Source organism: Dendrobates tinctorius, unplaced genomic scaffold (genome assembly GCF_039654945.1).
Source record: "Dendrobates tinctorius isolate UK_male_01 unplaced genomic scaffold, ASM3965494v1 ptg000314l, whole genome shotgun sequence".
NCBI classification, from domain to species: domain Eukaryota; kingdom Metazoa; phylum Chordata; class Amphibia; order Anura; family Dendrobatidae; genus Dendrobates; species Dendrobates tinctorius.
Genome location: NW_027361981.1, coordinates 3,750,295 through 3,773,927, shown reverse-complemented (window position 1 = coordinate 3,773,927; position 23,633 = coordinate 3,750,295). Strand labels below are relative to the sequence as shown.

Genomic DNA, 23,633 nt, shown 5'->3' with positions numbered 1-23,633 from the left:
TAAAATTGGCTGGAATTGAGATCGGACGCCATGTCGCGTTTGACGAGTGTCTGATGTGCCTAAACAGTGGAAACCCCCAACAAGTGACCCCATTTTGGAAACTAGACCCCCTAAGGAACTTATCTAGATGTGTGGTGACCACTTTGAACCCCCAAGGGCTTCACAGAAGTTTATAACACCCGGGAGTGAAAATAGAAAATCATATTTTTTCCACAAACATGATCATTTAGTCCCCAATATTTTGTTTTCCCAAGGGTAACAGGAGAAATTGGACCCCAAAGGTTGTTGTCAAATTTGTCCTGAGTATGCTGATACCCAAAATGTGGGGGGGAACCACTGTTTAGGCACATGGCAGGGCTCACAAGGGAAGGAGCCCCGTTTGACTTTTTCAACCTAAAATTGGCTGGAATTGAGATCGGACGCCATGTCACGTTTGACGAGCGTCTGATTTGCCTAAACAGTGGAAACCCCCCACAAGTGACCCCATTTTGGAAACTAGACCCCCTAAGGAACTTATCTAGATGTGTGGTGAGCACTTTGAACCCCCAAGTGTTTCACTAAAGATTATAATGCCCAGGCGTGAAAATATAAAATCCTGTTTTGTTCCCACATAAATGATCATTTAGTCCCCAATTTTTAATTTTCCCAAGAGTAACAGGAGAAATTGGACCCCAAAAGTTGTTGTCCAATTTGTCCTGAGTACCCTGATACCCCACATGTGGGAGAAAACTACTGTTTGGGCACACGTCAGGGCTCGAAAGGGAAGTAATGACGTTTTGGAAAGCAGACTTTGATGGAATGGTCTGCGGGCGTCATGTTCCATTTGCAGAGCCCTTGATGTTCCTAAACAGTAGAAACCCCCCATAAGTGACCCCATTTTGGAAACTAGACCCCCTAAGGAACTTATCTAGATGTGTGGTGAGCACTTTGAACCCCCAAGTGTTTCACTAAAGATTATAATGCCCAGGCGTGAAAATATAAAATCCTGTTTTGTTCCCACATAAATGATCATTTAGTCCCCAATTTTTAATTTTCCCAAGAGTAACAGGAGAAATTGGACCCCAAAAGTTGTTGTCCAATTTGTCCTGAGTACCCTGATACCCCACATGTGGGAGAAAACTACTGTTTGGGCACACGTCAGGGCTCGAAAGGGAAGTAATGACGTTTTGGAAAGCAGACTTTGATGGAATGGTCTGCGGGCGTCATGTTCCATTTGCAGAGCCCTTGATGTTCCTAAACAGTAGAAACCCCCCATAAGTGACCCCATTTTGGAAACTAGACCCCCTAAGGAACTTATCTAGATGTGTGGTGAGCACTTTGAACCCCCAAGTGTTTCACTAAAGATTATAATGCCCAGGCGTGAAAATATAAAATCCTGTTTTGTTCCCACATAAATGATCATTTAGTCCCCAATTTTTAATTTTCCCAAGAGTAACAGGAGAAATTGGACCCCAAAAGTCGTTGTCCAATTTGTCCTGGGTACTCTGGTACCCCACATGTGGGAAAAAACTGTTTAGGCACACGTTGGGGCTCGAAAGGGAACTAGTGTTGTTTTGGAATGCAGACTTTGATGGTCTGCTGGCGTCATGTTCCATTTGCAGAGTCCCTGATGTGCCTAAACAGGAAAAAAACCCACATATGACATCATTTTGGATACTAGACCCTCAATGAACAAATCTAGATGTGCCCCCAACTAATCTAATGTAAATTAGTAGTGCATGGAGGTGTGGTACAATTTGAAGCAATCCTTCATGCACAGGCCAGGTTTTTCGGGGCAGGTGTCGCACTGGTAAATGGTGTCCCTGCGTATTCCTTTTTTGTAACACACTCGACACCTTTTTTGCGGCTTACCTTTTCTTGGGGTTGGCGGGACCACCCCCGGAAAATGCTGACCTGGGACAATACGAGCACCTTCAGTTCCTGAAGTACTGGGGCCCGCTCCTTCCTGAGCGCCAAACATCATGGCCTTAACCACTACCTCCTGGAAATGAAGGTACGACGTATCGCTGGGGCATGCACATTGTGACAGCAGGAATGCGTTGAGCATTGCCATTTGGACAATGTGCACGGCCAGCTTTTTGTACCACACCTTGGCCTTCCTCAATGCATTGTACGGTTGGAGGAGTTGATCGGAGAGATCAACTCCCCCCATTTTTTTGTTGTACCCCACTACACATGTCGGTTTGAGGACCTGTGTAGAGGTACCCCGTACAGTGCAGAGGGTACTGCCATCACCGTGTATGGTGGTCAAGAGATGGACATCTCTCTTGTCCTTGTACTTGACCACCAGCAGGTGGTCGCTACATTGGGCTCTGCTCTCACCTTTTCGGAGCATCTGCCCAAGTAGCGTCTTCGGGAGGCCTCTCTGATTTTTGCGGACAGTACCGCAGGCTGCGGTACGTCGCTCAGAGAGGGATTTGTAGAGTGGGATGCTGGTATAAAAGTTATCAGTGTAGAGGTGATAACCTTTATCCAGCAGTGGGTGCACCAAATCCCACACAATTTTCCCACTCACTCCCAGGAAAGGAGGACACTCAGGGGGTTCAATCCGGGTGTCCTTCCCTTCGTAAACTCTAAACTTGTGGGTGTACCCTGAGGTACTCTCACACAACCTATAGAGTTTGATTCCGTACCTGGCCCTCTTACTGGGCAGGTATTGACGGAATCGCAGCCTTCCCTTGAAGTGAACCAAGGACTCATCCACGCAGATGTCCCTTTGGGGCACGTACACTTCAGCAAACTTTTTGTTGAAGTGTTCGATGACCGGCCGAACTTTGAACAGACGGTCAAAGTTGGGGTCATCTTGTGCGGGACACTCTGCATTATCAGTATAATGCAGAAACTTGTGGATGGCCTCAAAACGCGTCCGGGCCATGACCATTCGGAACACTGGAGTGTTGTATAAAATATCAACACTCCAATATTGCCGAATTTCCGGCTTCTTCAGTATCCCCATATGGAGGACCAGGCCCCAAAACTGCGTCATTTCAACTGCGTCTACAGGAGACCAGTTTGAAAATGTTGAACGCGGGTTTTGCTCCAAAAATTGACGAGCGTACAAATTAGTTTGCTCCACCATGAGGTTAACAAAATCCTCAGAGAAAAAGACTTTGAAAAAGTCAATTTCTGTGAGGCCGGTGGTGTCAAACTTGATTCCTGATTCTGCCACAAAATCAGGAATCAGTGGCTCGTAATTTTCGGGGGGCGAGGTCCATACGGGGAGCACTGGGTCAGCTGCGGGCATGGTGGGCGCTGCCTCATCTTCTGTCCTGGAGCGTCTGCGTGGCGGTTCCGCAGGAACCGAGGAGGAAGATGAGGAGGGGGAAGAGGAAGAAGAAGAGGATGAAGAATCCGAAAAATAAAGAAAAGTCGGATCGTCATCCAAATCGCTATCAGTTTCGGAGGCAAGTAAAGCATATGCCTCCTCCACTGAATAGCGCTGTTGGGATGAATTTGATGACATTTTTGTGTAAATATGGTGCTTGGGTGTACACTTTATTGAAAACTGTATGTGTACGTGAGGGGGGGGGGAGTGATTGGTGTAAACTTTCTGTAAAGAAAAAGCTGTGGAAAAAAGTCTAAAACAGCAGGCCCTAGCTGATAAGTGTCACTTATCAAAACTAGGCTGCTGGATGTGCGCACGGGGTGGCGCAAGGGGGGGGGGAAAGGAAAACGGCAAACTCTGATAAGTGAACTGTGTCACTTATCCAAGTATCCAAGTTTCGCAGCTGCGGGATGTGTGTACGGAGGGGCTAAGGAAAAAAAAGCGAGCTCAAGTGTTGATCGGTGAACTGCGTCACCAATCAACGCTCGGCAGCTGCGCACGGAGGTGGCGCAAAAGTGAGGTGGAGGGGGGTAAAAATAGGGGGAAGGGGGATGGGGGGATTGGGGTGGATGAAGAGAGATTGGGCAGGGATCAACAGTTAGGGTTGTAGTTAGGTGGCACAAAGGGGGGTGAAAAAAATGAAAAACGGCAGGCACAAGCTTGGATAAGTGACGTGTGTCACTTATCCAACTTTTGCGGCTGCGGAATGTGTGAACGGAAGTGCGCAAAGGGGGCTAAGGAAAAAAAAGCGAGAGCGAGTGTTGATCGGTGAACTGCGTCACCGATCAACGCTCGCCAGCTGCGCACGGGGGTGGCGCAAAAGTGGGGTGGAGGGGGGTAAAAGGGGGGTGAAGGGGGGTAAGAGGGGGGGGATGAAGATAGATTGGGGGGGTGAAGATAGATTGGGCAGGGGATCAGGGATCAATTAACACTTACAATTGTAGTTTTCTTTCTTCTTCTTTCTTCTGCAGGGATTGTGATGCTACAAGCTGTTGCACCACAATACCCAGCACAGGAGCTCTTGCTGCGTCCGACCTCTCTGCAGGAATCCTCAGCTAGAGTGAGGACCCCTGCAGACAGGTCAGACAGGTCAGAGGCAGGTCAGGGGGCAGGTCACAGAGCGGTCACATCGCTGCTGTGACCTGTCATTGGTGGGATCGAATGATTACATCGATCCCACCAATCCCTGATCTGCCTGGTGACCATGGCAACTGCCTAGAATCGGAGCTCACAGCTCCGATTACTAGGCAGGTCATGCCCAGGTCACCAGCAGGGCACAGAGCGGTCACATGGTGACCACAGCTGTGCCCTGTGGTTGACGCGATCGCCGATCTAATCGATCGCGCCAGCCAACTCCTGCAGGCCCTGCTGGGCCTGCATCAGGCTCCAGCACGATCGGTGCTAATATAGCACCGATCCTGGCCGGTACTGGCAGGGCACAGCGGCGATATAGCGCCGCTGTGCACTGCGATTGGCGCGATCGATCAGATCGGCGATCGCGCCAATCCGGGTGCTTTTTGCAGGTGCCTGGCGTTGCCAGGCACCGGCTCTAGGATCGAGTACATCGGTACTCGATCCCAGCCTAGGACATCATTGTTTCAGCCAAGCTGATTGGCTCAAACAATGAGAAACGCTGCGATTGGCTGTTCAGAATTGAACAGCCAATCACAGCGCTCTGGATGCCGGGGGGGCGGGATCGCAGCCCGGGATGCCGACGCCATCTTTTCTAAGGTGAGATGGCGTCGGAATTTTAATGCGATCACCGCGACTTTAGTCGCGGTATCGCATTAAAGGGCCCGACGTACTATCCCGTCCACGGTCATACGGGCCCGGGTACCGTGGACGGGATAGTACGTCGGATGTCAGGAAGGGGTTAAATAGTAACCATCATTCATTTTATAAATCAATAATACACAAAAATAGAAACTTTGTAATATATCACACAAATTTTTTCATTTCTGAAATAGTAGATGACAGTTGGTGCTTTTAAAATTCTATGGAGGATGGAAGAACTGGAGGCGGACACAGACACTCTGCTGCAAGTTCTCCTGTAATAGTAATTACACTTCTCGACAGAACTTTGTGAGCACCAGCCATCATCTCCTAATCTCAGTGACGGGAAAACCTGAATTCAGTGAAGACAGATTTTACAAATGAAATGAGAATTTTGAGAGTGAATAATCTGTCCAGGAGGAGAAAGAAGCAGTTTTTTCTAATAAGACTTATTACAAAGTGTCTTATTTTCACCTGTAAAATGGATTTAGAAAAAAAATAAGATCAGTTGCTCATAAGCACACAAGTTGTAAAAGATTCTTCCCCATGACTGATACATAAACACAAAGGTATAGATCTAAGGAGAGATCTGTCAGTTCACGGGACTAATATGGAGAAAGGTTTCCGGGGAGCGGCCTTGGACTAGAAATACAAGTTGTAAAACTCCCAGCCGACTTTTTAAAAGTATGTTTTCTTTTGAACCCCTCAGCATTTCAAAGTAAATCATACATGGCTGCAATTCTTCATCCAGTGCATGATTCATGCTGCCCGGGGTTTAGGCAGCATGAATCTCACGTCAGATTCCCTTTAAAGGGAGTCTGTCAGACTGTCCAAACCCAGAACAAGCGCTCGGTGCACCTTCGTGTGACCAATCATTTCACTACACCTTCCAACATAGACTTTAATGAAGCACAGAAGGGTGGGCCTGTCAGCACAGAATGACTGTTCAATCCAAGTACAGGCGCTCAGCGTGCTCCTGATGTGACCAATCATTTCACTACACCTTCCCACCTGCTTGTTCTACCTCGATCTCCACCCTTCTGTGCTTCTATAGAGCTGTCAAAGAAGATGGAGGGTGGAGAATCAAGAACGACACAAGATCTGACATGTCTTTCATGTAGGCTTTTTGAGATCCTCCATTCTTTTTCTTTACTCTGACATGTTAGAAAATACCTACATTCCAACTACTTAATTTTATAACGCCTTTAGGACCATAACATGTATTTTCAAATGTAAAAGACGTATTCAAGTCTAAAACATATACTGGTCCAAACGCTAGGACTTTTATTATCTATCATCAGCGGATACACGATACATCTATAGAATGGAATAACCCTTTAAAGGGAATCTGTCACCCCATTTTAGCCCTATCAGCTGCTGGCACCGCCATCAGGGGCTTATCTACAGCATTCTGTAATGCTGTAGATAAGCCGTCGGTGTAACCTGAAAGAGAAGAAAAACAAGTTAGATTATACTCACTGGGGGTGCGGTGGGTGTCGCGGTCCGGTGCCTCCCATCTTCTAGCGATGACGTCCTCCTTCTTACTACTGCCGCGGCTTCTGCGCAGCAGTACTTTATCTGTCCTGTTGAGGGCAGAGTAAAGTACTGCAGTGCGCAGGCGCCGGGAAAGGTCAGAGAGGTCCGGTGCCTGCGCACTGCAGTATTTTACTTTGCTCTCAACAGGGCAAATATAGTATCCCTGCGCCGGAGCCGTGGCAGAAGTAAGAAGGAGGACGTCATCGCTAGAAGATGGGAGGCGCCGGACTGGACCGCGACACCCATCCGACCGGACCCCAGGGTGAGTATAATCTAACTTGTTTTTCTTCTCTTTCAGGTTACATCAGGGGCTTATATACAGCATGACAGAATGCTGTAGATAAGCCCCTGATGGCGGTGCCAGCAGCTGATAGGGTTAAAATGGGGTGACAGATTCCCTTTAATGCATTAATTATAAATTAAATTACATCCTTAATACCTGCAGTAATCTTTCTTGCTCATGCTGCCATCGCTCTTGTCGTCTCCGCTCTTCTTCAGGGTCCCAAGCACAAAATCGACTTGGCGAATTACAAGAGGGCTGAAATACCTAATAAAGGACAGAAATCATCTATTTTTTCCTGAAATTTTCTAAAAGAAAGCATGGTGGCATCACATACAAAACTGCGGTATATTGCTGTATCTTTTCATGTCACTTGCAGATGGATAAAACCTATCTTTACTGTCCAATATAGAAATAATGTACTAATACAGTTTAGTGACTTTCTAAATACATTACCTATTTTGTACTGATCCAAGGTTACAGGCAGAATTATAGCCTAGAGCTGAATTCATAATTCTGCAGTTCATCGTAGGAAACAGCCAATAAGCTTGATAAACATACCCTTAAAATTCCAACTTAAGGTTATAACAATGCCAGGTGTAAAGAAGGCAAAATGCAAAAAACCAGGCCAAGAGTTAAGCATGAAATGCCGCGAAATTTCATCTCTGAAGCCAACAGAATTTTAGAATGAAGCTCTGAACTAAGTATAGGCTGTAATATGGGGAGTGTCCCTAGATAAGTACCTTAATACAATATATTAACAAAATTATTCAACAAATTATGCAGAAGTCTTGGCAAGGTTTTTCCCTTTCCATCACATTTAAGAGTGTACATTTTGCTTTAGGCTACATTCACATGTCCAGTAATCATCAGTTAGAACGGATCCAGCAGCAATCCGTTAGCAAAAAAAGTTGGTAAAACACAACTTTTTTGTCCAGTTAAAACTTTAACTGTATTCATTTTAGCTGGACAAAAAAGTTGTGTTTTAACAAATTTCTGCCGGATGCGTTCTGGTGACTACTAGACATGTGAACACAGCCTTAGCTTCAAGGTAGTTACAGACTTGGATTGTGCAACCAATAGAGCCAGCCAGTCCATATTACAGCCTAATTTTATTTTAAGCCCAGCTCGTCTATTTGCAGTCTTAACGGGCAGTACTTATCTACAAATACCGCTTATGTTAAATCTGTTAAATGTTGTTCCTAGATACTATAGAATAGTAACATGAATCAGACCTTCCTTCTCCAGTTATATTCACATCATTGTGGTACATAATTAGGAATCAATAAATAGCATTAGTCAAGGTTAAACCATATGGGGAGGGCTTAAAGTTCTGAAGGAATTGACACTATGTGAGCTGGCCACTGTTCAGGGGTGTGGTTTGTGCACTATGCAGGGGCGTGGTTTATCCACACATCCTTTTAGCTGCACATACCGAATACTTGACTGGCAGTAAACGTGTTGACAATGCTTACTACAGGTTATGTAATTCCATGACTAGCTAACTGAATTTTATACATATCCCCAAGATTAACTTTATAAGCCCTCCAAAACTGCCATGAACACTGCAACTAAGATTCCAGCAGTCATGAGACTGAAGGCCTGATCTGTTCCATAAACAGACACCAGCAACTTCTGATGGACCCAACTGGTTTATAATGGGGTCTCTCAGTTTAATTTAAGAAAAAAAAGTGAAGCGTGAAATCTCAATTGAACCTATAATACAATGGCGAATACAGTGTAAGACAGAATTATAATCAGTGCTGTTTTAATGTGTCAGAAGCTGAACTGTTGATTTAGAATAATCCAGCAACTATAGGGGTTAAATTGGTTATAGCAGACAGGGAGTGGCTAGCTCAGCCCCAGGAGATATTGGGAAAGTTATTATTGTGTCCTGGACATCAAGAGTAAGGTGTGTGCTAGAGAGTCTCCTGTCAGAGTGAAATCCGACAAGCTGTATAGACGAGTTCTTCCATAGAAGAGATTTCTGTAATCATTGAAGAAGTCAGGACAGCCAGGAGCATTTTTAATACCTCAATATAGAATTGAAAGAGCTACAGCACCGGACTTATCACCCTCCCCCACCTTACTGCAGGAGCAAGGTTCTGCTTAGGTTAAGACACTGTGTGTGAAGAGAAGTCATCTGTGAATAGGCTTTCACATATGTTGATGAAGCATTGCATGAAGAGATGTGATTCTGTTTGATGAAAAGAAGCTTGAATTAAACCCCTGTTATCAACTTCAGCTCAGAACTGTGTCATAACGTGTGCCTGTAAACCATTACCTCCCCTCTACTGTGAAGAATTATACAATTATACATAATGGTCACCCCTGAGAAAGATTTCCCCAGGATTCCAAAAAGAACTCATGTTTCCTTTGTGTCGCCTTGATATACTGAGTGGCGTACATGCAACATTAACTTGGACAGTCACTTTGAAAAGGTATAATATAACAATATAGTGCTTTTCCACATTAGGTATGGTGACTACAGCTATTTCATTGATTCAGCGGATATGCTCTATAAGATTGACCATCTCAAATATGGTGTGGGGGCGACATCGTTCACCCGGAGAGCCTGTGCATTGCAGCACCTCCTCTCTTTTGTTACATCACTGACGTGCAGTTTAATTTGTTAGATGCCAAAATAGGCGCAAATTATTAATGCATTATGGGGTGCATCCTGCTGCAAGTTATATACACTGAAACATGATTGCTGATATTACTTACACTTTCTATGTATTATCACCATTTTTTTTGTACTATTAAGATGATTGATTCATTAGAAATGGTTAACATCCTGATAAGTCTACTTGTGTCATAGCCAGGTGTCTTGGCGTGTATCCGAGTGCGATCGGAGTCCTTTATGCCAGATTTTGTATTGGGTGGCCCTGGAGCAGCTAGTTAATCCTCTTGGCCAAGTTATTTCATTTAATTCCTCAGTGCTACTTTTTCCATCCCCCAGTTCTCCCATAATTATTATTTCAGGAGTAAATGTGAGATCATTGAGAAGTACTCACAAATAGGGTTCAGCAAAATGATTCACAAGACCAGGGTACAGTTCGGTAGTCTGTAGCTGCTGAACCAGAGTCCTGTGAGCCTCCTCCTAGTCTCCACCATCCTCTGCTTATTTTTTGATTAGTAGGACCAACACACCATCATGCCTACAATGTGCCACAACCAGTAGGAGCCACATATGCTGTCGGGTAGGAGGAGGTTCGCAGGGTTCGGATCCACTGGCCATTGACTTTCTGACAAGGGTTTTGTGAAAATTTTTGCTTAACTCTACTCGAGAAATCTAGGTATCCAATATTATGGCAGCTAGTGCATTCCTCATAGTCACTGTGACCACATTTCTTGTCTTGATCGGCATTTTTCTACAGTTTTGCAGCAATACTGAAGCTCTAGTGACAGCCGTGCTGGAAGTTACATATTGCTCCTCCATATCTACAAAACGTTTATTAGGGATAATGCTCCATAACAGAACAGAGAGAACATAAATTCACCACTGACAAACAGACCTAAATTTTCATTCATAGAAACAACATATATGACATTAAAATATGTCTAAGATGTCTACCCCGGTATTAGCGGCACTACGGCAGAAAGAACATTTTGAAGGTTAGAATCCCTTTAAACACTTACACTAATGTAAGCCGATTAAAACAAGCGCTGAGGTAGAAGAAGTAATTGCTGACAGATCAGACAAACACAACCTAATAAAGCCGATAAACACTTGCGGCTGACGTTACTGTGCATTGTCTTAGCTTGGCAGACTGTGAAATATTTTGTCGCTTCTTCCGTTGTGCAGAAAACAGTTTGAGCACTCTGACAACACAAACACGCCAAGGAAAATTACTTACTGATGAGTTCCCACTGACTTCCGGCTCTCCTGTCAAACAGAAGCGAACAAAACAACTTTATTCTTTTAACTCTTGCATAAAAAGACTCAAGTAAGTAAAGGTTATTAACAACGTGCATAATCGTAACTGGCTGGGATTATGGACCAATGACTGAAGCCTAGGCATGGCGACATTATCTAGGTTTTGGGTAGAAAAATGGGAACAAATTTTTTTTTTTAGATTATATTTAAAATGTCCTGTGCTACTCTGAAATCACCTATAGTGACTTTCATAACTCACTAATCACTGGGATTCACAGTTAAAACACATGCAGCAGTAGGAACAGTCTAGCTAATACCAGGATAAAGTCATTATAAGGCAAGTAGGAAATATCAAGGGCATGACTGCAGACCACCAACATATTTGAGTTTATCCCATAACTTAGCTAACATAATCCAATGACCTAATAATTTTAAATGTCTCATAACATTCACTTGGAAACATTAAAGCGAACCTGTCACCTGTTTTGGCCGCTATAAGATGCGGCCACCACCTTTCAGGGCTTATTGCAGAAGTGTGATGCCGGGAGCGATGATGCAAGCAGGAGGACGTCATCGCAAGAAGATGGGAGGTGCTGGACCCAGACCTGCTACACCCATTGGACCGGACCGCCCCCCAGGTGAGTATAATAAAACTTATTTCTCTTATCGTGCAGGTCGGACCGGGGGCTTATCTACAGTATTATAGAATGCTGTAGAGAAGCCCTAAAAGGCAGTGGTTGCATCTTATTGCGGCCAAAACAGGTGACAGGTTCCCTTTAAAGAGAACTAAACTTTTTTTTTAAATAACCTTATCCAGCAAGGAAAGTTATGAAACTTTGCAAATCAATTTATTAGGGGATTTGTCCTGTAAAAGAATGCATTGAAGTGGCTTTCAAAGCCCTGCTTTACCCAGATATTGTTTGTCACTTTTTAGCCTGTTTACGCTGCCTACCTGTCTGTCCTAAATAAAGATTTTTCACTTTGCTATACCAATATTATTTTTGGACTTTATTGCATTGCGTTTAGTTTGTGGTTGTTTCTGTTGATTTATTTATAGCGCAGGCGCCAGCTGATGAATACTCCCATCAACCGGCGCCTGCTCTCGCTGTTATTAGTGACAGCAGGTGCAGGCTGATGGAAGTGGTACTCCCATCAGCCTATGTCTCTGTGACTGGAGGTAAACTTTTTACTGCCTGTCACAGCTGCTGACTCACGCTGTCATCTGATAGCGGGGCAACCGCGGCTCTCTGACTGGCGGTAATAATCTTACTGCCGATCAGAGGCAATATTTGCCATGTTGTCATGTAGATGACAGTGTGTAAAACAGAAGTTTGCGTCCCTCATTTATCTGAATGGAGTTGGGGTTCGTGTACTGTTCTAAACTTTTTATTAAATGTTCGCTTGGAACCAAACATCGCCCATCACTAGGTCCCACAGAGTATAATTTTTTTTTTTGCCATTGCATTTTTTTGTGCAGAAAATCTGCATTTAACAGTCCAACAAAAGTGGATATGATTTAATCAAAACTCATACCCATTGTGCATTTAAAAATATTGTTCAACTGTGCGTTTTTGGTGTGTTTCTTCTCTAAAGGCTCTATGGATTGCTTGAAATAAAATGCTTGTAAAAAACACAGCTGCATTTTTTAATACAGAATCAAAGTTTTTCTATACTTAAAAAAGTACTTCTAATCTGCACAAAAAACACACATCAAATAAAGGAGAAAATGCAGCAAAAAAATGCAATGATCTGAGACTATTGCTATTGCGTATTTTGATTCAGACACCTACGGGAAATGTGGATAAAAAGCAAAAGAAAAAAAAATGCAGCATTAACATTATTGGTGAACATGGCCACAGAGGAAGATAGGTGCTGATTTATTAAACTGCCAGCATTTGTACTCCACATGAATAAGTTCGAATGTCAAACTGAATGCAGGGAAACCGACTGGGGAAAAGCAAACGTTTTGAAGCCAATTACATGCAATGTGTTTGCGTGAATGAAGACAAATCCTCTACTAAAGTAATTTGCAAAGTTTCATAACCTTCCATAGTGTAGAAAATTATTTAACAAAGGTGAAAGTTTAGTTAATCTTTAACTAGTAAGGTTAAAGGAGTTGACCCATAATGAACATGTATATTGCCTATATGCGATAACCTCTGGGACCCCAATTGATTTGGAGAATGCAGTCCCAAAGTTTTCTATGTGACTGGAGCAGTTGTAATCATGTGCGACCACCTATAGACAGTGAATGGAGCAGAGGTGACACATGCTCACAACCACTCTAGCTACATAGGGGACATCAGGTCCCCCCGATATTAAGAATGGCAAAGATCTCAGGAGCCAAACCTCAGCAAATATACTTCGGTAGTCTATCCCGTGGACAAGTGATAAATGTAATTTATGGGACAACCGCCTTAGAGAAAATCTTTACTCGATGGTGTATTGCTATCCTCACCTGTACTAGATGGTGTATTGCTATCCTCACCCACCTTTTTGCTATAGGACCTTGGTGAATCCTCAGCTAGTGAAAGTATGACCAGATTATCACCTCTTGCTCCCAAATCCCAGGAATCAATCGAATAGGTGTATTTATGTTTCAAAAGTTTGGGACAAGGTGTGAAGAAGGCCGAATATGTTCCTCAGCAGTGGAGAAGAAATAATGAGTTCATTTTTGCACAACGTGGCTCTACTCAGAAAAATTATTACTTCTGAAAAATCCACAAGTTTTCTGTCAAAATTTTCTACCCTTATAGTAAAACTACATGGAGAGTACAAGGCACAGAGAAGTACCTGTAGGAGAGGAATTGGTTAGACCACTGATGCCCAACTGTGGTTCCAGATCAGCTGAGAAATAGTTGGATAGTGTTCAGAGCCTTTCAGGTAAGAGTAAGGTAAGGGTACTCTATTTTGCCAAGGACTAGTGAAGTGCTCATTACTCGAGTTTGCCAAGGGTAGTTGGGTTTTGGACAGGGTATCGTGGGTTTTTGAGTGACATGTTTGAGTCCCTGCGGCTGTTAAAGAGCCACAAAACACGCAGAGATTATGGTCAGGCAATCACTGCATGTTTTGTGGCTCTCTAGCAGCTGTGGGGACTTGAACATGTCACTCGAGCACCGGCAACAAATGGTGCATACCCGTGCACCTTAGGCAAACTCCAATAACGAGCACTTGTGCTCATCACTAGTAAGTACTGATCATGGAAAGTACAAGCACTATTATAACGGCCTCTCTATGTTCTTTACTAAGACCAGAACCAAGAAGGGGTGGGACATGATTCCCCGACAAGTGGATACTCAAAATCATTTCTTCAAGAGCTAACAGAGGTGCAAACAGATGGCGGTTAGTTTCCCTATAACTGACTTTGATTGGTATAGTTACATGATCATATCACAGGATAAAAGTAATTTGCATCTAGGACCAGTCTGGTGCAAGAACTAATCTGCTGAATGCTGGAACGCTCTCATAAAAAAATATAGGATCAGTTCTAGCATTAGTTTTCCTCTGGTGTTTCCTTACTATACCAAAAGTTAAAAAAAAAAAAAAAAAAAATCACAAAAAAATTAATGTAAAACGGAAATAAGGCCTTATGAGTCGAGAGTGTTCAGCTCTTCTCTAGAAAAAGGTAGCAAGACTATTTTTTTTTTTTTACAAGCACTAAAGGCGTCATAACCGTTAACTTTGGCTAAAGAAGGTTTTAACTAATAATTACGATGACAGATTCCCCATTAATTTGCATTAGCTTTTGACAGATAAATAAGCCTTATTACTCCTCTGGTGGTTAAATTTTCCTGGAATAAAATATATTCAGCATGCCTTAAAGGAGGGTCTGGAAGTCCCCAAAAAAAAATGTTAATGGGAATAACCAGAATTGTAGAGAACTTAAATGATATGTCTGTGATGGGTGGGTTTTTCTAAAATTACTGTACATACCTTCCAGTCCAAGAGGAAAAATGAAAGCAAAATCTCCAAGTCAAGCAACATATTATCAGCATATTCTTAGCAAATCAACACAGACAATTGGTGACCAAGTTAACTGTGACAACATGCTACATGACCACGATTCGGTGCCATGTGTTAAACCCCATGATTTTTTTATAGTGAGCGCTCCATACTCGATAGAGCACCACACAGCTAATTTGTGTGTGTCCCACACTAAGACAATGTGAAGGACAACTTAAAATCTTTAAATATACTCCGGTTACCTGACTGAGAAAAGAAATGGGAACATCGCCAAATATTCTGGATCATAAAGTTTAAGCACATATTTTGGGGCGATTCTGGGGTACAATGGTTGTAAAAATGCATAAAAGTACATAATAAAATAGCAACTCTACAAAATAGACACAAGACAAGCTATATCATTTTTCTTTAACTAACGTTAACAACCTACATGAATAACTAGCAATAATAACACCAAGCAAGTGGAACAATAAACACCATAATAACAGAATATCCAAAAATATTAAAGAAGTCTTTAATGTAATATTATCAAATTATAAAATTCACATAGATGAATAGTACAGCATGTAACACGAAACAGATAGTTGTTAACACATGAGCCGGGAAAAAATGGATGAAAAAGCAGTCCTGCGTCCAGACATGGACATAAATGGGCTAAGAAACAAGAGGTATTAGTTCCTTAAGGCCCCGTCACACACCGCAAGATCGCCAGCGAGATCGCTGATTTTATGACACCACAGCGATCTCGCCAGCGACATCGCTGTTTGTGACATGTATCAGCGAACGGCCCCCCTGCCGGGTATCGCTGATCGCGCTCGAACGTCCTGGGCCAGTTTTTTGATCATTGGTCTCCCACTGGCCATCGCTGCATGTGACAGCGAGAGACCGACAATCAGCGACGCTGGTTTCTAATGTAAACAGCGGCTCTTAGATACCCGCTGTTTACATTGGAAACCAGCTTGCTCGCTGGTCCTGATTGCTGGTGGGGCTGTCTATGTGACAGCTCACCAGCGATCAGCTATGTCCCAGCGATCCCATCCATGTCGGATCGTTGGTGGGATCGCTGGGATATTGATGCGGGTAACGGGGCCTTTAATTAGGATCATGTCCCTTAGTCTGTAGTATAATGCCATCAGAGAATAAACCCCAGTCACCATATAGTACTCTTCCCTGTAGTAGATCCCCGTACACATGTAACCATGGCTAGTAAATGGATCCAGGTTTATGGGACAAAAAGATGCGGCATAGAGACAGAGTAATCAGGGGATAATCTTACCCATGTCCTTGTCTGGTGTGCAGGAACGTGCCAGTAGGCACGTTTCACAGTTGCTTCCTCGGGGAGCCCTGCTTTTTCATCCGTTTTTTCCCGGCTCATGTGTTAACTATCTGTTTCGTGTTACATGCTGTACTATTCATCTAAGTGAATTTTATATTTTGATACTATTACATTAAAGACTTCTTTAATATTTTTGGATATTATGGTGTTTATTGCTCCGCTTGCTTGCTGTTATTATTATATTTCAGGAGCTCCATAGGGGCTTTGTCTCCAAAAAGTCACTGAGAGTGACTCAAGAAGGATTGCTATTATGTACTCTGTACTTGGGATCTTGCTATTTATGAATAACCAGTAGTCTGGAAATCATATCAGACATACCATAATGACGACCATGTAAGATCACACGAGAGGCGCTTTTACGCATATTTGATTTGCTGTTCACTTACCGCTAAAATATCAGCAATTTCTGGAGATAATCATGTCCGATATTCAAAAAGATGGAGAAACAAGTGAATGCGACCATTTATCTAGTGACGTACAGTCACCGTGGTCATAACCGGAAATGTCACGTCGGCAGATCTTTATTAGACTACTTAATCAAAAATGTACTATGGATGGAAGATCCCCCCTTAGACAAGCAGATACTAGGATTTCAGGACTAGGAAAAATTGACTATTTTTTGTTGTGTCTGGTATTGCAGCTCATCTCTGTTGTCGCGAGTAAGGTTGTGTTGCACTTTCACACACCATGTTTTCCTAAAATTGGTCATTCAGGAAGATTTTAAAGGTACTTGATAAAATGAATGAATGACTGAATGAATGAATAAACAACTCCTCCTTCACATCAATCTAGAATAAAGTCTTAGAGAGTAACCTGATAATTTCTATGATTTATTTAATTCAGTTTCCTTGGGCTGGTGCAATCCACTACATATCGAAGCTCCATCTCTGGTCTGCTGGATCTGTATGTTGCTACTACCAAGGTCAATAAAAGTCAACTAATGCAGTAGATGGATAACTTCTTAAAAAAAGACTTTTTGCTAGCTTGAAAGTGGTCAGCTTTTGCGCTTATTTTATTCCAAAAATATATGAGCCTTTTTATTTCATGTAATGGTCTTTACCGATGGAGCAGAGCTCAAAGAGTAATTATCAGATCAGACTAAAGACAAGTCCCCAAAGAATCCTAAAAGTCACGCTCCTTTGGTAAAGGCCATAAAAAATAGCACCAAATAAAAAAAAAACATCTCTCTGGAAACATATGTTGGATTAAAAAACAACCAATAAAAAACCCCACTGAATTAAACAGGGGAGCAGAGTAATAAAACAAGCAAAAACAGCCACTTTTGACTTTGTGACAGGTCAAAAGAAGAAACAGCGCTCTTTTTTTTTACTAACTCATGAGCATCTCTTCAGAAGTACATGGTGCTCTCCACATGATTCCTAAAGGATAAAAGTAGCATGGATGGACTACAGAATGTCGTCTACAGAAATAGTAAAATTAATACAACTCTCCAATATCAATCATCTAATAGAAAAATAGATTACTTCTGCCTTTTTCTAGGTTTCTTTCATTTTCAAATCTAATCTTCAGATCAAATATCTAGTTCTCAACCCTGAGGATTATCTAGATGTCTGCCCGAGAAGGTCTCACGCTATCTATCATGGTTCTGGAAGGTAGAATACTTATTGGAGATTCACACTGGGGCATCATTGTAAATGTGCTTTTATTTAGTGGAATAAACAATACTACATTGCATAGTAGGCAAATTCATTTATGTACAAAAAGGTATAAGAAATGGCTTAAAACACTGACAGACAACGTCTGCTACAACACTGCAACCCCGATCCTATTCCAGTCCATGTGGGTGAATGATGTGACATGCCATCATGGGGAGGCGCTATATGTACGCACCATGCTGCTCTTTCTGTAGTGCATCTTTGTCATCTTCCGGCTTTCTTTTGTCCTCACACGGGGTAGTATCATTTTGCTCCTTAACAGAGAAATCCAAAGTCTGAAAAACAAAAGAAACGACCAAAATTTAAATCCACAGGTAATCTCATCCTATGACTTCATACAAGGCAAGTCCCAAATGATGGAGAACTCACAACTTTGCAGTGATTCTGTATTTTATTATCTATATTTAATATCGGGTATAACTTCAGATCGCTGGCGGCCTGACCACTGAGAGCAGGAATCATCCATTATCTATGGGGCTGACAAAGGAAGAGGAGTACAGCTCTCTGCCATCTCTGACAGGCCCATAGAAAACACATGAAGCTAAAGTGGGCATGCTTGATCTCTTCTTTATTTTGAAGGGGCTCTGCAGAAAACAGTTTTTGCTATTCGGAGCCCCATCGATTAGTAAGTTTTAGCCTGTCCAATAAAGAAGGGATAGTTTACAAATTTTGGTTTTAAAATTTGCTTCTTCAGTTTTTATTTTGGCAAATTACATTAACTCTTCATGGCTATAAAGATTGATCAGAAGATTTGCAAAAAATAATAAACTCATTACTTGCCATGGAAATTAACTTAAAATTTGCTCCATTAAATGTCTGCCCTGCCACAAAATGACTGCCTAAATCATCTCAGTGATCTTCTCATTAGAAAGTGTAAACGAGGACAAGGCAGCTGCTATCACTCTGTTAGGCCATGTTCACACGTTCAGTATTTGGTCAGTATTTTATATATAATAATAATAATCTTTATTTAAATAGCGCCAACATATTCCACGGCGCTTTACAGTTTAACAGTTTCAAAACACAAGTCATAAGTACAACATTAACAATACAATAATTAAAGCAAAATAAGACGACCCTGCTCGTGAGAGCTTACAATCTACAATGAGGTGGGGGAGATACAAAGTACAGGTGTGTATTTACAATGGTGTATTGACAATGATGGTCCAGCCATCTTGAGGGAGTGAGGGATGGATGGAGATAGTGAATGGGCTACACAAGCACACTTACACATAGAATGACTTTGATTAGTGAACGTAATTGGCCGCTCTGAACAAATGTGTTTTGAGGGAGCACCTGAAACTATGCAAATTGTGGATAGTCCTAATTTCGTGCGATAGAGCATTCCAGAGGGTTGGCCCAGCGTGGGAGAAGTCTTGGAGTCGGGAGTGGGAGGTACGGATTAGTGCAGAGGTTAGTTGAAAGTCGTTTGCAGAGCGCAGCAGTCGGTTAGGCCGATAGACAGAAATGAGGGAGGAGATGTAGGGGAGGTGCTGCACTGTGGAGAGTTTTATGGGTGGGAACTAGTACTTTGAATTGGATCCTATAATGAATGAGCAGCCAATGTAAGGACTGGCGAAGAGCGGACGTGTCCGAGTACCGATTAGCCAGATGGATGACCCAGGCTGCTGCAGTAAGTATGGACTGGAGAGGGGATAGTCGAGTAACGAGGAGGCCAATTAATAGAGCGTTGCAGTAGTCCAGGCGGGAGTGGATCAATGCTACAATGAGGGTTTTTGTTGTTTCCATGGTGAGAAAAGGGCGGATTCTAGAGATTTTTTTTAGGTGTAAGCGGCAAAAGCAGGCAAGAGATTGTATACGGGATGTGATGGAGAGATTAGTGTCAAACATAACACCCAGACAGCGTGCCTGCTCCCGGGGTGTTATTATGGTGCCACCCACGGAGAGGGAAATGTCAGATTTAGGGAGGTTAGTAGACGGCGGGAGCAGAAAAAGTTCAGTTTTTGAGAGGTTGAGATCAGATAGAGAGCGGACATGATGTTGGAGACTGCGGACTGGCGTTCTGTAGTACAGCGGGGGTAAGGTCAGGGGATGACAAGTGTAGTTGTGTGCCATCAGCATAAAGATAGTACTGAAAGTCAAATCTGCTGATGGTCTGTCCAATTGGGGCCGTGTAGAGAAAGAAGAAAAGGGGGCCAAGGACTGAGGCCTGAGGGACCCCAACAGTAAGAGGAAGAGGAGATGAAGTGGAGTCAGCGACAGCGAATAAAACACTGAAGGAGCGGTCAGAGAGATAGGAAGAGAACCAGGAGAGAGCAGTGTCCTTAATGCCCAGTGACTGGAGCCTAGAGAGTAGGAGTACCTCAGTATTTATAAGCCAAAACCAGGAGTGGGTGATAAATCCAGAAATGGTGACGGGTTTCTATTATACTTTTCCTCTGATTATTCCACTCCTGGTTTTGACTTACAAATACTGATGTAAAAAACTCACCAAATACTGATTGTGTGAACGTGACCATAAAGGGGGCTGGTGCCTGAAATATTTGCCTTCTTCTGTTAACCATAGTTGTGTCCAAGGCTTGCACACAGCTCCATCTACATGATACCAGGCTCCTAATACTAATGTCCTTGATAAAGACCATTATTGGTCGAAACACTGCACCTTTTCTTGCCAGATCAGAATAAAATATTCAATTATTCTTTATCATTATTTCGGTGCTGAGTTTTTTTTGCCAGTATGAGTCCTGTGACATGCAAATAGTAAAGAATCCTGAGACCGTTCATGTGAGGGGGATTCATCTATAAAGGGGCTCACTCAGAAATGTGCTTAAGAACAGTGCCAAGAATAATGAATGAGATCTAAAACATCTTCCAAAAGCAACTTCTCCCAGTGATCCAGGTGCAATTCGGTGATCGACCATGATATTTACAGCACGATAAAGACCATGCCACAAGGCAAAAGTGATAACCAAGTGACTCGGGGAACAAAAAACATTGACATGTCCAGGAAACTTTCCAGATCTCAAACCCATTGAGAACCTGTGGTCAGTACTCAAAAAGTGGGTGGAGAACCAAAACACAGAAAATGTGAAACTCCCAGCACCAATTAGACAACAATGAGCCGTCATCAGTGAGGATTTGGCCCAGTAGTTGATATCCAGCATGACACGGTGAACTAGAAAAGTCTTGAATGGTCAATACTAGTGATAGTTGAGTGTGCAGTGTAGAGTATTGCAAGGTGCTCGACTGCTCGGGTCCCCGTAAGAAGCTCACAGCATTCTCCTGCTGGAAGCGCAGGAACTCCTCTGTCAACCAACAGAGGAGGAGGGAGGGAGGGGGGAGAGAGAGAGAGAGGGGGGGAGAGAGGGAGAGAGAGGGGGGAGGTAGAAGAAGGGAAAGAGAGGGAGAGGGGGAGGGAGGGTGGAGAGAAAGAGAGAGGATGGGGGAAGGGGAGAGAGGGGAAGGGGGAGAGAGAGGAAGGGGAGGAAGGGGGAAGGGGAAGAGAGAGGAAGGGGGAGAGAGAGGGAGGGGGAGAGAGAGGGAGGGGGAGAGAGAGGGAGGGGGAGGGAAGAGATGGAGACTGTTCTCTGGAAAAAAAATTCTCAAGTTTTACATTCACTTCCATTATGCTCGCTACCCGAGTCGAGCACGTCCGAGCATCTGAGCACTCAAATACATCAGTGCTCGATCATCAGTTGTCAATACTGGAGTCTTTGCACAAACTTCATGTATTTGTAAATAATAGTGTAAAAACAAATTAAATGCTTGTAAATGTACGTCAGAAACATCCATCTAAAAGATTTAAAAACTTTGAAGCAGCTAGCTTTGTGAAAACCAAAATTTAAGCCAGTCTCAAAACTTTTGACCATGACACAAATATGTTTGTTCTTTAAAATGTACCTACAGGGGATTGTCTATGTACTGCCAGTCAATTGCCCCTATAAGAGAATATATTTGACTTAATTCTATAGATATGGACAAAGAGCAACAGATATATTTAAAAGTCGCCAATAAATAAACCAGTGGCTTGTAAACTAAAGAAATGTCCAATGTCCCAAAGTGATAGTACACCACTAAGATCCTTTATATGAAGTGGCAGGAGTGATAGTTTAGAACTGTGTCCTCCTTAAAAGCAAAACTTTTTATTGCACAGAGACGCCAGCAGCTTTGCATAGAAATGTAGCTTGGCCTCAACTGCATTCTTATGTTCTGACGCACATCCTGTTGAAGTGTATTGCAGCGCACATATCCATCGGGTCCATACACTGCAATTGCCTGCCAATCAGAGGGCAGCAGCTGACGTCAGCTACACGTGACTGGAGGCGCATGACAGTGACGTCATGCGCTCCCCTTAGTTTGGATGCGGACGTCAGTTCCTGACTTCAGTAGAAGATGCCGCGCAGCGGGAGAGCGGAGAGATGGTGAGGAATTCTTTTTTTAAAATCAGTGAGTACACAGTGGCCATAGTACTACATGCATGACTATGGGCTGTGTATTATGCTATATGGATGACTATGGGATGCATTATACTATACTGAGGACTATTAGGAATGCATCATACTATTTGGAGGACTATGAGGGGTGCATTATATTAATTATATTATATGTACGACTACGGGGTGCATTATACTATATGAAGGCCTATGGGGGGTGCATTTTACTGTATGGATGACTACGGGGTGCATTATACTATATGAAGGACTATGGGTGGTGTGTGATTTATACTTCTGCTATGGGGTCCCATGACTTCTTTTCATGCCCCTGGTGAGCATAATGGCTTATTTTTTTCTATACATTAAAGAACAGCTGCAGAATGGGGTACATACACCAGGATGGGAGATATGTATACCAGGATGGGGCCAGGATAAAGGACATATAACAGGATACTTATTTATTTACTTGCACAATTGATGAACTGGAAGCCGCTGTGCAGGGAGAAACTGAGAAGGTGATGCAGCACTATACCAGTCACTTCAGCTTTAGGATCGTGATGGCCCCACCATAGTGAGTGGAGTGATGAGTGGGGGCCAAAAATTTAAAAAAAGGAAAAACCACCTTGACTAGTTCCCTTCCAGATATAATCCCCAAAATCTGACTTCAAATTTGACATTTTATAAAGTAGCAACCGGGAGTAAGAGAAAAGTATACATGATTATTTGTATATGATATTTTAACCCCTTAAGGACCAGGGGTATTTTTGGATTTGCATTTTCATTTTTTGCTCCCTTTCTTCCCAGAGCCATAACTATTTTTTGGTCAAAATGGCCATGCCATGTTACAGCCTGATTTTTTGCAGGACGAGTTGTACTTTTGAACGACACCATTGGTTTTACCATGTCGTGTAACAGAAAAACGGGAAAAAAATTCCAAGTGCAGTGAAATTGCAAAAAAAATGAAATCCCACACTTGTTTTTTGTTTGGCTTTTTTGCTAGATTCACTAAATGCTAAAACTGACCTGCGGCTTTGATTCTCCAGGTCATTACGAGTTCATAGACACCAAACATGTCTAGGTTCTTTTTTATCTACCGTAAGTGGTGAAAAAAAAAATCCAATGTTCGTTAAAAAAAAAAAAAAAAAAAAGTTGCCATTTTCCGAGACCCGTAGCGTCTCCATTTTTCTGGATCTAGAGCCGGGCGAAGGCTTATTTTTTGCTTGCCAATCTGATGTTTTTACTGATACCATTTATGTGCAGATACGATCTTTTGATCTCTCATTATTGCATTGTATTGCAATGTTGCAGCGGCCAAAAAAAAAAGTAATTTTGGCATTTCAAATTTTTTTCTTGCTACGCCGTTTACCGATTTGATTAATTCTTTTTTTATATTGAAAGATTGGGCGACTCAGAACGTGGCGATACCAAATATATGTATATTTAATTTTTTTTATTGTTTTATTTTGAATG

At 42.7% G+C, this 23,633-nt stretch overlaps 1 protein-coding gene across 1 annotated transcript in view; it reads right to left on the bottom strand.

The window, feature by feature from the left end:
* LIMCH1 (LIM and calponin homology domains 1) overlaps nucleotides 1–23,633 on the bottom strand; it is a 428,272-nt gene that overhangs the window by 36,099 nt on the left and 368,540 nt on the right. Inside the window, exons 23-25 of the mRNA XM_073561147.1 lie at nucleotides 17,945–18,044; nucleotides 10,775–10,803; nucleotides 7,074–7,181 (exon numbers count right to left, since the gene is read on the bottom strand). Of these exons, the coding sequence (XP_073417248.1) occupies nucleotides 7,074–7,181; nucleotides 10,775–10,803; nucleotides 17,945–18,044 (237 nt within the window). The remainder of the gene's footprint in view (nucleotides 1–7,073; nucleotides 7,182–10,774; nucleotides 10,804–17,944; nucleotides 18,045–23,633) is intronic.